The following is a 16823-nucleotide window of genomic DNA, read 5'->3' as shown; positions in this document are numbered from 1 at the left end:
AGACTGGGCATCAAGGCTAGGGAAAGGAGATAGACGCTCAACCTGCGACCTAGGCTTGGCTTCCTGCCCCAAGGCTTTATAGGGAGCCGCTGATGGACAACGCTTCCCTAAGGGACTTCCAGGGCGGCAAAGGCATTTATGTGGCCGACGCGTTGGAGAGGACCCTGCTGCTCCCTACTGATATGGCCGAGTTAGGGAAACTGAGGAGGCAAGAGATCTTCCTCAGCATCAAGAGGTATTTGGGCATGGTAAGGCCTCTGACACTTGTGACTCCGTTGATTTTTGTTTCTTGATTTCCAACTCATTGTATGTTTGTTCCAATTGGCAGGCTGTCCAGGCCACTTATAGGCTAGAGGATGAGGCTAAGGAGCAGAGCAAGTCTCTGGAGCTTGAGCATAACAAGCACGTGGACACTGCGCGGACCCTAAAAAACTCTGAGACCGACCTCTTTAAGGCCAGGGAGGAGCTGAAAGAGATGACTAGGGCCAGGGACAGCGTCGAATCAGGCCTAGCTAGCGCCCAAAGACAGGCTGAAAGCCAAACAAAGCGTTTACTTGAAACTGAAGATCAGTTGAAGATTGCTAAGGAGTAAATCGTTGATCTAAAGAAGAAACTGGCTGAGGCAGAGGGAGCCAAAAATGTTGCAGAGTAGGCTAGGGATGAAGCTTTGAGGGCTAAGACGTGGGCCAAATTTGCCAGGACGAAGGTCGAAAGCTTCAAGGAGAAAGCCGAGGAAGAGGCTTATAACTCAGGGGTGACTGAGACCCAGGCCATTCTTAAGGCTCAAATCCCTGGAGTATGCAAGCTCTACTGCTCCCAAGTCTAGAATGAAGCTCTTAAACAAGCTGGGGTTGAGGCTTCATCCAATCTGTGGAAGGTGGAGAAGGTATACTACCCTCCGGTCATCCGCGAGACTGCCTCTGCCAGCTCCGAGGCTGTGAGTGCTCCAGAAGAGGCTGAGACTACTCGGTTTGAGGCTGCTCTAGCCGTGTCCATTCCTGATGAGCCAGCCGAGGGGGGTGAGCTTCTTGGGGTGATAGAAATACATGGAAGTTCGAATCCTAAAGCGCCCCAAGAAGGTGCTGAGTCTATAGTCAGTGCTTTGGCCTCTTATGCCGAGGAGCCAGCTATCTTGGTTCAGCCCTTCAGACCATTCCCCCAACTGCTGTCTCCAAGGGCCCTGAGGCTAATCCTACTTAGCTCCCCAATAAAGGGGCCAAAATAAAGTTGAAGAAGTAGGGGACCCGGCCAATTTTTGTATCAGCTTTAATTTGGGTTTTTTTTTTTTTTTTTTTTTTTTTTTTTTTTTTTTTTTTTTTTTTTTTTAAAACCTCAGAATTGTTGTAATTAAAATTTTTCGACTACATGTGTTTATTGTTATTACTACTATTGTTATTACTATGAACCTTGTGCCTTGTAAATTGGTTATTCTAAGCAACTTTACAGCCCCAATTATCAAAAAATTGAAATAAGCAATTAGTAATAAAACGTTACCATTCGTCCGTGAATCGCTTGACACAAGGTATGAGGGAAGGTGAACTTTAAATTAAAAGAAATGATTCTACCAATTTAAACTTTAAGTTCTATATACACACTATTTCTGCCGGATGTACCTATCGTAATTAAAATTTAAACTTTAAGTTCTAACTCACCGGCATTAAGGGGACACTTAGTTTGTGTCTTCCTACATTCTTAGGGGGCAGGGGCCGAGCCTATGATCCAAGGTACTGAGCGCACACTTAGGCCATATCCACAACTTTTACGAATCTTAAAGTAGCTAGTTTCCCTATAGGTTTGAGTCCGAGGACCATGCAAGACCTTGATTTTATCTAGTACTTGGATTTTCTTGAAGTAGCTAGTTTCTCCATAGGTTTGGATCCGAGGACAATGCAAGACCTTGGTTCTATCTAGTACTTGGATTTTCTTGAAGTACCTAGTTTCCCCATAGGTTTGGGTCCAAGGACCATGCAAGATCTTGATTCTGTCTAGTACTTAGATTTTTCTTGAAGTAGCTAGTTTCCCCATAGGTTTGAGTCCGAGGACCATGCAAGACCTTGGTTCTGTCTAGTATTTGAATTTTTTTTGGAGTAGCTAGTTTCCCCATAGGTTTGAGTTTGAAGACCATGTAAGACCTTGGTTTTGTCTAGTACTTGGATTTTCTTGAAGTAGCTAGTTTTCCCATAGGTTTGGGTCCGAGGACCATGCAAGACCTTTGTTCTGTCTTGTACTTCGATTTTCTTGAAGTAGTTAGTTTCCCCATAGGTTTGGGTCCGAGGACCATGCAAGACCTTAGTTCTGTCTAGTACTTAGATTTTCTTGAAGTAGCTAGTTTCCCCATAGGTTTGAGTTCGAGGACCATGCAAGACATTAATTCTGTCTAGTACTTAGATTTTCTTGAAGTAGCTAGTTTCCCCATAGGTTTGAGTCCGAGGACCATGCAAGATCTTGGTTCTGTCTAGTACTTAGGCGTTGCCAGAATGCAAGACATTCAATCATGATAGGCTTAAAATTTGAACTAGAGAAATGCTTCTATTAATAATAATACATTCTCAAGTTATTTACATTCCATGAACAAGGTATAGTTTTTTCATCTAAATCTTTTAGGTAGTATGCTCTTATTCCTGCTACTGAAATAATTCGGTATGGCCCTTCCTAATTGGGCCCGAGCTTTCCCCAGGATGGATTCTTGGCAGCACCCATAACTTTTCTCAATACTAAGTTTCCTGGTGCTAGCAGTCTAGATTTCACGTTAGCATCATATCCCTGTTTGAGCTTCTAGTGGTAATAGGCCAACTGGATCATTGCCTTTTCTCTTCGTTCATCGATTAGATCTAGGTTCTTCCCTAGCAGTTCGTCATTACTGTCCGGGGTGAAGGAGTTCGTCCTCAGCGTTGGGAAGTCTGCCTCCAGAGGAATAACAGCCTCGGCCCCGTAGGTCATGGCGAAGGGTGTCTCCCCTGTCGACCACCGGGGCGTAGTCCGATAAGTCCATAAGATGTGCGGCAGCTCTTCTACCCATCTCCCCTTGGCATCATCCAGTCTCTTCTTAAGCCCATTGACTATGATTTTATTGACAGCTAGCCCAATATAATAAATTTGTAGAGAATGGGTTCAAGAACTAGGTTTTAGTTTGAACTACAACTACTAGACACGATTATACATGGATTGGATAACTAGGATACAGACTAAAGCACGAAATGGTGTCCTCGGGCGCTTCATCCGAGGAACTTAATGATTCTTCTTTCTTCAGTGCTAGGTTGTAGAGGTTTCCAAAGTCACGCCAATTGTTATTGTCTTCTCCTTTCTTTTCTCCTTTCTCTCGATCCCTCATTTTTGGAGGGTCTCTCACATTATATCCTTCTTTCCAGTCGATCTTGGCCCTCCACCTGTTGATCATGCAGGTCATTACTTGAGTGCTTGTCCCATCAGTCACCTTTCTAAACCCTCTGTGAGTTGCGGCAACCAAAACTGCACTGTTCAGGGGTCATTTCCTCATTAATGCGGTCAGAACGTTAGTTGGGTGCATTCAATGCGAAGGTGACAGTTTCTCCTTGAATTATTCCTACACCATACGTCCATGGGTATCATACTGTACTTGTCCTTCTCCTGAGGGCGCTCTGGGAGGTTGCCTTTGCCGGCGTGCTGTTCTTTCCTCCTGGGTTTTGGGATGCCAAGAGCAGGATCGTCCTCAGCAATGTTTCTAGGCTATTTGGGCTTTCTTTGTCCATCCTCGGCCATTTCTTCCTCCTCGGCGTGGGTCTTGAGCTCATTATAAAGTGGGCCAGGGTTGTCAAATTCTTTTGCCCCACAGCTACAATTCTAAACTTATATAATAATTTAGACTCAATGTAACAAGTTCCATATGTTCCATTGAATGGGGGTGTATATATTTTTTTTCTAATATTCTTGTATATGTTCAAACTACTTAATCTATTACAGTATATTTTAAAAATTTATATTAATAACATTTTCTCCATTTATAAAAAATAATATTATAATTATGTAATTTAAATATTTTTATTAAATTACACTTTACATACATACATACATACATACATATATATATATATATATATATATATATGCATTGTTGTTGAATGCAAAATAGATTATATGTTTCCTTATATAAAACTTATAAAAATAAAAAAATATTTTTAAATAACAAGTGCACTATTTAACCTACAAATTTTATATATAAAATAATCAAATTACATTTTCCTATGCATCACTTAGAGTTAAAATGTGAGTTGTTAATTATCATTTTTGTGTAACTTTTCATTGACTATGAACATGTGAAACCTCATTTTCAACTTGACATTTCTGACTTTTATTACATTATATGATAGATACAACATTTTTTTTTTGCGACAATTTTCATACTCAATTAAGGTGATAGGTTGTGATTAAATCAACATTATTTTCACATGAATTAATTATTGGAGAAAGTATCTTGTGTATTGAGATATATACATCCTCCTTCTCGAGGTTAAAGCATTATGCGCGATGACGCATATATCATAATACATCCTCCTAATCGGGGTTAAAGCATTATGGATAATGACACATATATCATATTAGTATATTACATATGCTACTTTCATTACCTTATACGACAGAGAGAAGGTTGCACAAAACTCTCACATTATAGAATAGTGATAACTTCTTTTAGTAACTTTCGCAATTTGTTAAGGTGATAAAATTAAAAACTATAAAATATGATTGAACCAATTTCGAGTCCACGTAAGTCTATCGTTAAGAAAATGTATCTAATGAATCGTGATCATCGTCCTTTCCACACATTATGAGATAAATATATGTTATTTATCCTTTTTGTCACAACTCACAACTCACAAGTAAAACAAACAGAGAGACTATGGATATCCTCACCATCATCTTGACCTTCATAGCCTTCTCACTATTCCTTCTCTTCCTAAACATCTCTATTATCGCACTCAAAGTTTTCACCGGACAATCAATCAAGAACCCAAACTACCCGCCTGTACATGGCACTGTCTTCCACGAGCTCTTCTACTACAGAAAACTCTGGGATTACTATACCGAAACTGCAAAGAAACACCGAACCTTTCGAGTCCTTGGTCCGGGACAAAGCTACACATACACGACAGATATACGAAACATCGAGCATATCTTAAAAACCAATTTCGATAAGTATTGTAAAGGAAAGTATAATCAGGATATTGTGGTTGATCTTTTTGGGCAGGGGATATTTGCTGTGGACGGTGACAAGTGGCGGCAGCAGAGGAAGCTTGCGAGCTTTGAGTTCTCCACAAGAGTGCTTAGAGATTATAGTTTTGCTGTGTTTAGGAGAAACGCTACTAAGCTGGTTAGAGTTGTTCACAAGTTATCAGATGATGGTCAGGCTTTTGATATGCAAGTACGTAACTAACCTTTAAAGCATGTCTTGTGTCCTAGGTTTCTATTCCTGAAAAATAATATTTCAGTCTAACTTTTTTTTTTTTCTCTGAATAAATTATGAACATGTTATTTTAATTAATATTACTATGTGCTAGGGAAGAGATAAATTTGTGATGCAATTGGAGTTTGATATGATAGTAGAAAAGAAATTGGTTGATTTAGATGAAGGTCTAAACATAGAAATGATAAATTTTTTCTATCGAAGAAATTTATGAATGAATTTTAATTTTATTAATATGTGGATATGAAATTGTTAATCGTAAGATGTTAAATTAAGTCTATTACGTGCATCACATATGTTTTATTAAAGCAAATTCATATAAAACAGTTTGTATTAGCAATTGTTCTACAAATCACCTAAATACATGCTTAATGGTTTTGAGAAGAAAGAGTGCTGAATTTTACTAATTATGAAATTTACCAGCAAAGATAAATGAGCAAGACAGGAAGCAAGCGCATAGTGTGTGCTGTCAATATCACTTGATTTTACTAAAGAAAAGTAAAAGAATTACATAGTGAGATATTTTTCCTTCTAAATTTGTAGGACATACTAATGAGATGCACTTTGGATTCAATTTTCAAAGTTGGGTTTGGGGTAGAATTGAATTGCTTGGAGGGGTCAAGCAAGGAGGGAACTGCATTCATGAAGGCATTTGATGATTCAAATGCCTTGGTCTATTGGCGCTATGTCGATCCATTCTGGAAGCTGAAGAGGTTTCTTAATATTGGCTCCGAAGGTGCCCTTAAGAAGAAAATCAAAATCCTTGATGCTTTTGTGCATGGAGTGATTAGGACCAAGAGGGAACTGCTAGAAGTGAAACAAGATTGCGTAAGTTTTAAATTTGTGACAAACTGACAATGCCTATTTGGGAAAACCCAGGATGTATTTGACTATTTGTAACTTCCATTGCTATCTATCTTTTAAAGGACTTTGGTACAATGAGATGTACCACTAGCTTTGATAATCTGGACTATTGGTTTGGTTGAATCTTGATGATTTTATTTAATGATTTCCAGAATGACAAGGAGGATATACTTTCAAGGTTTCTGGTGGAGAGCAAAAGGAATCCATACAAAATGAATGATCAATATCTAAGGGACATAATTTTGAATTTTATGATCGCAGGCAAAGATACAAGTGCAAGCACTCTCTCATGGTTCCTCTATATGCTCTGCAAGAACCCTCTAATACAGGAAAAAGTTGCGCAAGAAGTGGAAGACATCACCGGTAGTCAAGACAATGGAGCTAACCTTGATGATTTCATGGAAAATATAACTAATGCAACACTAGATCAAATGCATTATCTTCATGCGGCATTGACTGAGACCTTGAGGCTATACCCTGCAGTTCCCTTCGTAACTAACTTGGAAACTTTGTTCATTTTCAGTTTTGACACCAATTTTACCATTTTCTACTACTTGCTTTAATGCTAATAAAAGTAGTGTCAAGAATAGAATTATGTGAAAGTGAGGTTACTGTAGTTACAACTTATCACATGAATAGATGTGAAAAAGATTGTGAACAACAATATCCTTAGCATTATTTATTTATTAATAAATAATTATGGATTTCTTTAATGAGTTTAAATTCTATAAGGATATGGTGTAAAACCCAAGTTTAACAACCTCCAATTTTAGCATATCACATCATCTTATCACATATTAAAGAATAAACACAATTACACCCAATCAATTCTAATACCTATATGAAAATCCAACCAAATTAGAGGTTTATTGAGATATTATTAGATGTCGTAGGATGTATTGATATTAAGTAAAAAGCTAATGTAGCAATCTCTTATTGAATGGTGTAAAATATGAGTTTTACTTTTACACCCATCCTTACCAAATTTAGACTCTTCTTTGATAGGTTGTAATTTACTTTCTAATTATATTTTACCTTTCCTTTTCTTTTTTCCCCTACTTGGTCATCAGCTCTAACAGTGCACTTCATCATAATTATACGTTTTACTTTTCTTGCTAAGCCCATGATGATAATATTTTTGATAGATTTTAATGTGATCCCTTTGGTGTACTTCAAGGATGGGAGGTGTGCAAACATGGATGACATTCTTCCTGACGGGTATAGAGTGAAGAAAGGGGATGGGGTATACTACATGGCTTATGCCATGGGCAGGATGCCTTATATTTGGGGAGAAGATGCGGAGGAATTTCGTCCCGAAAGATGGCTAAAGAATGGAATCTTTCAATCTGAATCACCATTCAAATTTGTAGCATTTCATGTTTGTATCATCATTTAGTTGAGTGCTTACCACATGTAAACATGTCTTTCATTTCTAATATTTTTGCACTTGTGCTAATATATGCAGGCCGGACCACAGACTTGTCTAGGGAAAGACTTTGCTTACATGCAGATGAAAATAGTCTCAATTGCTCTTCTCCACTTCTTCCGATTTAAACTAGCTGATGATACGAAAAATGTAACTTACAAGACAATGTTCACACTTCATATTGATGGAGGCCTCCATCTTTGTGCAACTTTTAGGACACCATCATAAACTCTAATGGAGGTGCTTGGATTGATTTAGAGGTGATCGGTGATGGAAATTTTTAGCTTTTCAGTGCTTTCTTCTTGATTTTAGCTTGTCTCTTATTTCGTGTGTTAGTTTGAGTGGATTGTGTATCTTACTGTTGTTGTGACGTCTTAGTCTAGTGTTCTTGTGAACAATGGTTTGCTGCTGGTTGTACTTGTTCCAAGATATTTTCTTTGGTTTGAATAAGCTCCGGGTTGATCAGAAAAAAATTTAATAATTGAATTTTGTAAAGAAAACATTTCAACTTATTTAACTACTATCAATTTCTATAATTTTGCCTTTTTTCCCCCCTGCACATTTTTATTGTAATCTGGGATGACTAGTTTGATAGGGTTATAGGGATGGTAAATATTTCCAGCTCTGCCTTGCCTTGCTCTGCCCCACACCAGTTTTCCATGCTCCAAAGAGGAAACATTTTGGGGATGGGTTTAACCATTTCATATTTGTTGTCAAAATGTTGATGCCTTTGGATGTTAATTTGTACAGAAAATGAAAGAGCTGCAATTTAGTGAGGCATCGACAAATGAAAATTTGGTTGAATGTGGAAACTGAATGATACCTTTATCCTCAATTTGTATTTAATTAATTTTATTTTGTGAAGAATTGAGTAGTCAATTTTTGGATTTTGTAGTGGAAGGCTAGTGAATATGTGGGTGTATGTTCTCGTGGATTTGTGGCTTTGTTTGTGACTATAGGTGTATTGGTTTTCTTGTCATTGTAAAAGTATGTTTGGCAATTGCAGTAGGCATTGGGTAAGACCGTTAAACACATCGATCATTCCATATACATTTTTGGGTTTTGATTTTAGCTCATTCAACCCAGAAAATGAGCACCCCATTTTGTAATGGAGATTATTAACTCAAATTTGTAAAAATTCTTTAAGGTTTGAAAAACTGCTTTTTCTACCTTCTTTCGTAAAACTTTGTGCTAGTTATGTATTTGAAAAATGAAGAAACAAATTTTATCTTAACTTGCTTTTCGATCACTCTCTAAAAAAAAAAAAAAAAAAAAAACTTGATTTTGATTTTTTTTTTTAATGTTTAATGTGAAGAAGGAGAGAAAAGAGGAGAGAAACATAAAATATAATGAAAAAGACACATTTATCCTTATTTTTAACGGTGAAAAGGGAAGGTGGGTTACGGCTACCTAACAGAGGTCACATCAAGTAGGTTAAGTAATACTTTTTAAACGACGGGTAGGCTTAGTTAAAACCGGTTAAATCACAGGTGAGTTTACTACAATTATCCCTAAAAGAATTCTCACACTTCAAATTTGAAACTTATCATTATGAAAAAAAAAAAAAAAAAAAAGAAGTAATCTATAGATTCTATATGTTATTTTTTATAATTTTTTTTTAAATCTCAAAAATAGAAATGGTCTCACAAACAATTTTTATTTTTATTTTTATTTTTTTGTTTTTAGGATTTGAAAAATTGTTCTTAAAAGTGAGAGACAAACACATATAATATAAAAATTATTACCTAAAAACTAGTTTTAATTTCAATTTTTTGAAAATTATTTTTATATTGTTTTGAAAACAAAAACAAAAATCTTCACGCCCTAATACATTTAGTATGATTGTATATTCTATGCTCGATGATTCTAAGCTTTCCATTATAAATGAAGAAATGTACGAATTATCAAAGCACACTATCATTATCATAGCTAGACATGGCAAAACGGGCGAGTCGGGTCAGGTTCGGGTCGGGTCACGGGTCAAAAACGGGTCATTTTAGGCGGGTTGAAAACAGGTTTGGGTTACGGGTCGGGTCGGGTTGGGTCGGGTTGACCCGTATTTTTCACATGAAATTTTTTATTTTTTATTTTTTATTTTTATTTTTATTTTTATTTTTATTTTTATTTTTATTTTTTATTTTTTTATTTATAAAGAAGACAATATGTATTTGTCATTTAGATAGTTATGCAACATATTACTTGATGTAAAATGCATTATTTTGAATTCACTACTTATATCAAGAATAAACTCAGTTAAACTTATTAATACTTATTCAATAATTTTAAAATTATACAAATCCTAACATTGCTATCTAAAACAAAACAACACAAAGATAAGTAAAACAAATATACAAGTTTTATTTTTACACAATATCAACATTCCAAAAAAAAAAAAAATTACAAATGACTTATTGGATAACTCATTTGATAAAGAATAAAAATATATAAGAAAGTTACAATTTTAAAAATTAATTTTATAATCTATTATCAATTGTGGTTGACACTCTATTTCAATTTGAGATATACATTAAAGTTTGATTGCTTACTTCTTTATACCTAGTCTCTTTTATGAAGATCATATCATTGTTAAGCAGCACACACTCTAGGAAATATCATAATTTATTTTGAAAATCCGTTTATTTTGAACATAAATTGTTAAAAAATAAATCCAAGCATTCATAATTTATGCTAATTTGATACTTTGGCTTTACTATTTTCACACTTGTGAATGTGTCTCACACATATCTACAATTTTAAATCTGTTTTTAACTTTACTGTAACCAGATTATCTTGGCATGTACTTTGCTATTTGATATCTAAAAATCTTTATTCATTACAGAATGCTCAACCATTTATTTTTCAATTAATTTTCATGCAATTATGTAAATGTATCAATTGTTTCCTTAAAACTCACAATAAACCATTAAACCAATATTGTCTTAATTTCACTAATTTTTTTACCCAAAAAAAAAAGTTTTAAAAAAATGGTTCAGGTTCGGGTCTGGTCGCGGGTCGGGTCGGGTTGGATTGACCCGAAAAAACACGGGTCGGGTCACGGGTCAACCCGTTTTTGCTTCGGGTCAAAAAAATCGGGTTCGGGTCGGGTATTTTTCGGGTCGGGTCGGGTCAAAAAATTCTGACCTGTTTTGCCATGTCTAATCATAGCAGTAACAATTATAAAGTGGATTTGTATTCTTCTTGTTCCCCTCTCAAGTTCACACTTCACAACTATAATCAATTGGTGAGTGAAGGTGGGAAAGGGAGGCGTGTTTATATATCATTATAAAGATATTAGATATATAATAATGTGAAAATAATAACTAAATTGAATTTTTTTTTTTAATTTAATGTGAAAAGATTAAAGAATTGGTCCAACTCCAATCCAACCAAAGAACCTGGGAGTTTAGAGCCACTCATTTATTTGATAGTACTACAACAAGCATGAGTGGGGATTTGAGCTTTCGTTGGGCACACCCGGAAGTTCTAGTCGAGCTACAAAGTTATTGATTATAAATCGCTATAATTAAGGACAAAGTTTAGCAACAAAATTGGTTGTAATATTAGGCTACAACTTTACTCAATATCTTTTTATTGGATGTGCATTTTGATAAATCCACAATTGGATTATATCTTCTTCTTATATCCTTTATTCTTGAAAATTTTCTTGAAATTTAAATATCAATATCTATGTCATCAATAAATTGTTTAAATTGCAAGTTTTTGTAGTTTAAAATTATGCATAAAATATAAATTTATAGATCAAATAGTAAATAATATTTGATTGACACAAAATTTGACATGTGTATTAAGAGTGTAAAGAATATGCAATTCAATGTTTAAATTTTCAAAATATGTAGTAATGTTTATTTTATTTTGGTAAGGTTGTTCCTTAGCCTACAACCTGTTTTGTAACTAAACTTTGTCCTATAATTAATATGACTTTTTTTTTTTTTAATTCATAGATTATAGGAAATTCAACTAGAATGTTTAATATTTTTTAGAGAAAAATGCAAATAATATTGATGATGCAACATTGCCAACTTCTAGGGCCCGTTTGGATTGAGGGGAGAAGGAGAGGGAGTGGAGGCAAGTAGAATAGAATTGGTTGAAAATAGGCTAATTTTGGGCCAAATTTACTCTACTTTTCCTCCTTTTCTCTCAATCCAAACAGACCACTAGTGTTAACATACCAATTTTCAAAAAATTTCAAACAAAGAATTTTGGTGCCCCCAGGTTCGAATCCTGGTTATATGTATTATATATAAATGTTTCATTACATAAAACTTATAAAAATATAAAATACTTTTAAATAACATGTGTAGTGTTTAACCTACAAATTTTTTATATTATATTCTTATGAAATAATTATATTACATTTCCGAATTTATCATTGGAGAAGGTATCTTGTGTATTGTAATACATGCATCCATTTCTCAGGGTTGAAGCATGCCAATGACACATATTACATTTGCAACTTTCATTACATTATACTAGTAAGTTGCCCGTGTGATACACGGATAATTTTGTGATATTTTATATAAAAAAGTTTTGAATAATGTTGTACATAAATTATAAAGAAAAAGTAAACTAAATTGGAGTAAAGAAACATATACATTTTGAGATATTAAAAATTGGTTTAGTAGCTTCATTGCATATTTGTAGCCTTCTTAAGGTCAAATTATTATTATTTTTTTTTAAAATCATGAAACCAAAAATAAATGCAAAAGAGTAACAGGACCACGAAAATAAACTAATTTGTGTTATGTTCACATATTTCATACTATGAAATAAAAGTATACCCAACTCTCTAACTATCTTCCACTCATCGATAGTGCAATATAAAGACATGGTGTAGGCAAGTGTGTATGCATGTATTTTATAGATGATTTAAAATTAAACCATGGTAGAATATGACTTTACGTTGCGCACCAAATATTCTGTCTACTTATATACCTAAAACAAAAACTAACTAACCAAATTACCTAAACCTAAATCATATTTAAGCCCCTAATTTAAAAAGAAAAAAAGATTACCCTTAGGGGTTTCGGTGTCTTGATGGTGGTGGGAGACCAGTATAACGGAGGTGGTAACCCCTCAGATTCATCTTTCTCTCTCTTTCAAATGTTTTATTAGTCTCAAGTCTTTTATTTTTGGTAATATAATGAAGTAGTGCCTTTTATTTAACAATCTACAACATTTTTGTGTCTCTATCTCTCTCTAGAGTTTTATCTTGATAGTTATTACTATTAGTCCTCACTTATTTATTTATTTATTTTAAATACCAAAACAGTGGGTATGCTAAAAGACATGAAGAATAGTGAAAGGTGTAGTGCAAGTTTAGGCAATTAATGAGATATTGATGAGATAATAGTAAAATAAGATAACGTGATCTTTTGGGTAACAAAAAAAAAAAAAAAACTTAATGAAAGAGGTAAAAAAAATGCTAAATGCAAAATTAAAGTGCCACTTGGCAGGACCTCATGCACTCTCGCATGAGGCCTCTGAGAGAGAGACATTTTGTAACAACTTTTATTCTACAATATTCCTCCCAAATTTTTTTTTACTCATTCCATGAACTGAATAATTATAATGGTTATGTGTGTGCAATTTATAATTGTTGTTTCACTCCATATTTATAGCCTTCTCAAGGTAAGATTTTTTATTTTTTATTTTTTAATTACATCATGAAACCAAAAATAAATGCAAAAGAGTAACGGGACCATGAAAATCAAATAATTTGTGTTGTGTTCACATATTTAATACTATGAAATAAAAGTATGTCCAACTCTTTCACTGTCTTCCACTCATTGATAGTGCGACATTAAAACATGGTGTGAGCAAGTGTATATGCATGTGTCTTATAGATGATTTAAAACCATGGTAGAATATGACTTTACATTGCGTACCAAATATTCTCTCTACTTATATACCCAAAACAAAAACTATCCCACCAAATTACCCAAAACTAAATCATATTTAATCCCCTAATTAAAAAGAAAAAAAAAATACCCATAGGGGTTTCAGCGTCTTGATGGTGGTGGAAGACCAATATGATAGAGGTGGCGGCCCCTCAGATTTTTCTTTCTCTCTCTTTCAAATGTTTTGTCAATCTTAGGTCATTTATAGTGAAACAATCCATTTTGATTTTGTAGTGAAACAATGCGTTTTTTTTTTTAACAATCCACAACATTTTGTGTCTCTCTATCCAGTGGCGACTCCAGGAAATTTTTTCAGGGTGTTCCTCTATAAGCATAAATTACACAATCTAATAAAAGAAAATTTTATATATTGACAACAACAACAATAAAAAAATTATAAGTTTATTTGAAAAAATTATTAATGAAATTATAAGTTTATTATACCCTCAAAAAATTCTAGCAAAAGAATAAACAATAAACTATAAGTTTATTTGAAATATTAATAAAATTATTAATTATTGTTATTTAGTTGTTTCATTAATTTGTTTGTCTTTTATAAACTATAATTTGTTACATTATTGTTTCATTAATTATAAAATTATTAATTATTATTTAGCCTAACATAATTTAATTTATTTGTCTTTTATAATGTATTAATTAATTATACTGTTTTAATTATTGTTGTTTAGTGTAACAATAAACTATATTACTTTAATTTGTTTGTTATTAATTATATTGTTTTAATTTGTTATATTGTTTAGTTCTTTGTGCACATTACACTAAAAGAGCTAAACATTATACATCCCATGTGCAGCATTATAAAAACAGTGTAATGTGCAACACATTACACTGCTTTAATTATTATTTACTATCCGGTTCCATGTGCCCACTGCCCATCAGCCCATCTATCCCTACCCCACTCAACAGACAAGCACAAACCATCCCCAATCATAACCTGCCAATCAGAAAATTTCACAATCACAATATTATTGATCAATATTTCACCAACACCAACACACACTGAGTCACTGACCAACAGGCAAAAGCAACGAATAAGATAAAGCTAAGATAAAGCCAAAAAACAGACAAAAAGCAAAATAAAGTAAAGAGTAAAGATTGGTTCCAAAAAAAAAAAAAAAAAAAAAGTGAGTAGAGATTCGGCAGCCTAGCCAATTAGAATCTTACAGTTCAAAAGAGAGAGAGAGAGAGATATTGAGTTAGAGAATAGAATAAATAGAGAGAGAGACATCAGACATTTTAATTTCATACTTTTCATTTCAGTTTGAGAGAGAGCAGAGAGAGAGAGAGACTGAGAGACTGAGAGAGAGTCACTGAGTCAGAGAGAAAAAGAGAGAAATACCTTGAGGCCGACTGGCCGAGCACCGGAGCAGTTGAGACGGTGAGACTGATCTGCGATCTGCGACGACGGGTAAGCGACGGTGGCGGGAAAGCAACGAGCGACGACGACGGGCGAACGAGCGAGCGACGACGACTAGACGAGGACGACGAGTGACGGAGGTCACGGAGCGAGCTGTGCTTGCGAGCAGAGGCGGCGCCACCGTGGGTTTGGTCTGCTCTGGGTTTGGGGTTTGGTTTGCTCTGTATTTGGTTTCTTTTTTGCTCTGTATTTGGTTTCTTTTTTTTTTTTTTTTGATAAACACCTCTGTATTGCAGTGTTGGGTAATGGGGTTTGGTTTGTTTTTGCTTTGTATAGAGTATAGACTGTATTGATCTCTGCCAACGACGTGACCGCGGTTTGATTTCTAATTTGCTCTGTAATTTTTTTTTTTTTTTTGGGTGAGAATTTGCTACCTATGTATTACGTTGGGCTTTCCGGGCTTGCCGTGCCGTGGGCTTGGCTTGCCGTGGGCAGTGGGCTTAGCCCTGTTACCAATTTTTTTTTTTTTTTTTTTCCAGATTTTAGTTCAATTTTTTTTGGGTTTTTTTTTTTTTTTTTGAAAGTAGAATAGATAATTTTTTTTTATTATTATTTAATTTGAGGGTATTACTAATTTTGTGATTGAGGGTGTTCCTAATTTTGGATTGAGGGTGTTCCTAACATGGATTAAATATAATTTTTTTTTTTTAATTTTTTTCAGGTCAGGGTGTTCCTGGGAACACCCTGACCTGTACGTGGCGCCGCCACTGTCTCTATCTCTCTCCAAGGCCTTATCTGGTTAGTCCTTAATTATTATTATTTTTTGCTTTTTTTAAAATATTAAAATGGTGGGTATGCTAAAAGACATGAAAAAGAGAAAAATGTGTGATGTAAGCTCAGGCAATTAATGAGAGACTAATGAGATAACAGTAAAATAAGTTAATGTAAACTTTTGGGTAACAATAAAATAAAAATAAAAAATAATAATAAAAAATAAATAAAAAAACTTAATGAAAGAGGGACTCAAAAAACTTAATCACTAATCAACATGAGTCTCAAAAAACTTTGTGATAGGACTTTATCATGCGTACAAAATAAGCATAGATTTTTTTTTTTTAATCTTTATTTTTCTTTAAAAATAAGGATATTGCTATTGTGTTCATCCTTATAAGAATTTAAGCATAGATTAAATTTTCATTATTTTTGACAATTTTTCTTTGATTCCTTTATAATTTATATATTGTGTTGGTTTAAATGAATTTTTTCTCAAGCTTTCAGAGGATGGACTTTAGATAAGATGTTCAACTTTTATACGCCAAGCATTAACTGTAAGTCTTGTACATGGAACAAATAAAGATAAGAAATTAAGAATAAGGTCCATTTTGGTCGACCTTAGCTTGATTTGTCTAGACATCAATTTTCTCTCTTGCCAAAAGTTTGACTTATTTTGGGTGGAAGCTTCCTTGATTATTACTTGTATACAAAATTCTAAGATCATTAAATTGGAATAGGTCCCTTACTAACCTACCAATTGAAATATGATGAAATTTCTTCCCATCCACATTAAACGTTGTGTACACTCCAAATTTTTTCTACATCTCATAATGATATGGTGTTGAAGGATATAATATATATAATGTATATGTAACAATCGAACTTTTCCCTCACATTGATGTAATGATAGCTGAAAGTACAATGAACTCCCCTGATCGAGACATGCAAGGACCCCCAAGAGTTAACACATTCCTAAACTTATTTAATCATTGACCATTGGACTGTTTAAATCTGTTTTTTTTTTTG

At 34.1% G+C, this 16823-nt stretch overlaps 1 protein-coding gene across 1 annotated transcript; it reads left to right on the top strand.

Annotated features, from left to right (window-relative positions):
• Positions 1–4806: 4806 nt before the first annotated feature.
• On the top strand, positions 4807–8263 carry LOC126697071 (cytochrome P450 704C1-like). Its single transcript, XM_050393900.1, has 5 exons — positions 4807–5395; positions 5981–6265; positions 6454–6792; positions 7479–7679; positions 7767–8263. The coding sequence occupies exons 1-5, from the start codon at positions 4874–4876 to the stop codon at positions 7953–7955; spliced, it is 1536 nt and encodes a 511-aa protein (XP_050249857.1). The 5' UTR covers positions 4807–4873; the 3' UTR covers positions 7956–8263.
• Positions 8264–16823: the final 8560 nt, after the last annotated feature.

The sequence above is a fragment of the Quercus robur genome, chromosome 8 (assembly GCF_932294415.1).
Source record: "Quercus robur chromosome 8, dhQueRobu3.1, whole genome shotgun sequence".
Lineage (NCBI taxonomy): Eukaryota > Viridiplantae > Streptophyta > Magnoliopsida > Fagales > Fagaceae > Quercus > Quercus robur.
This window is presented reverse-complemented; position numbering and strand designations above follow the sequence as displayed.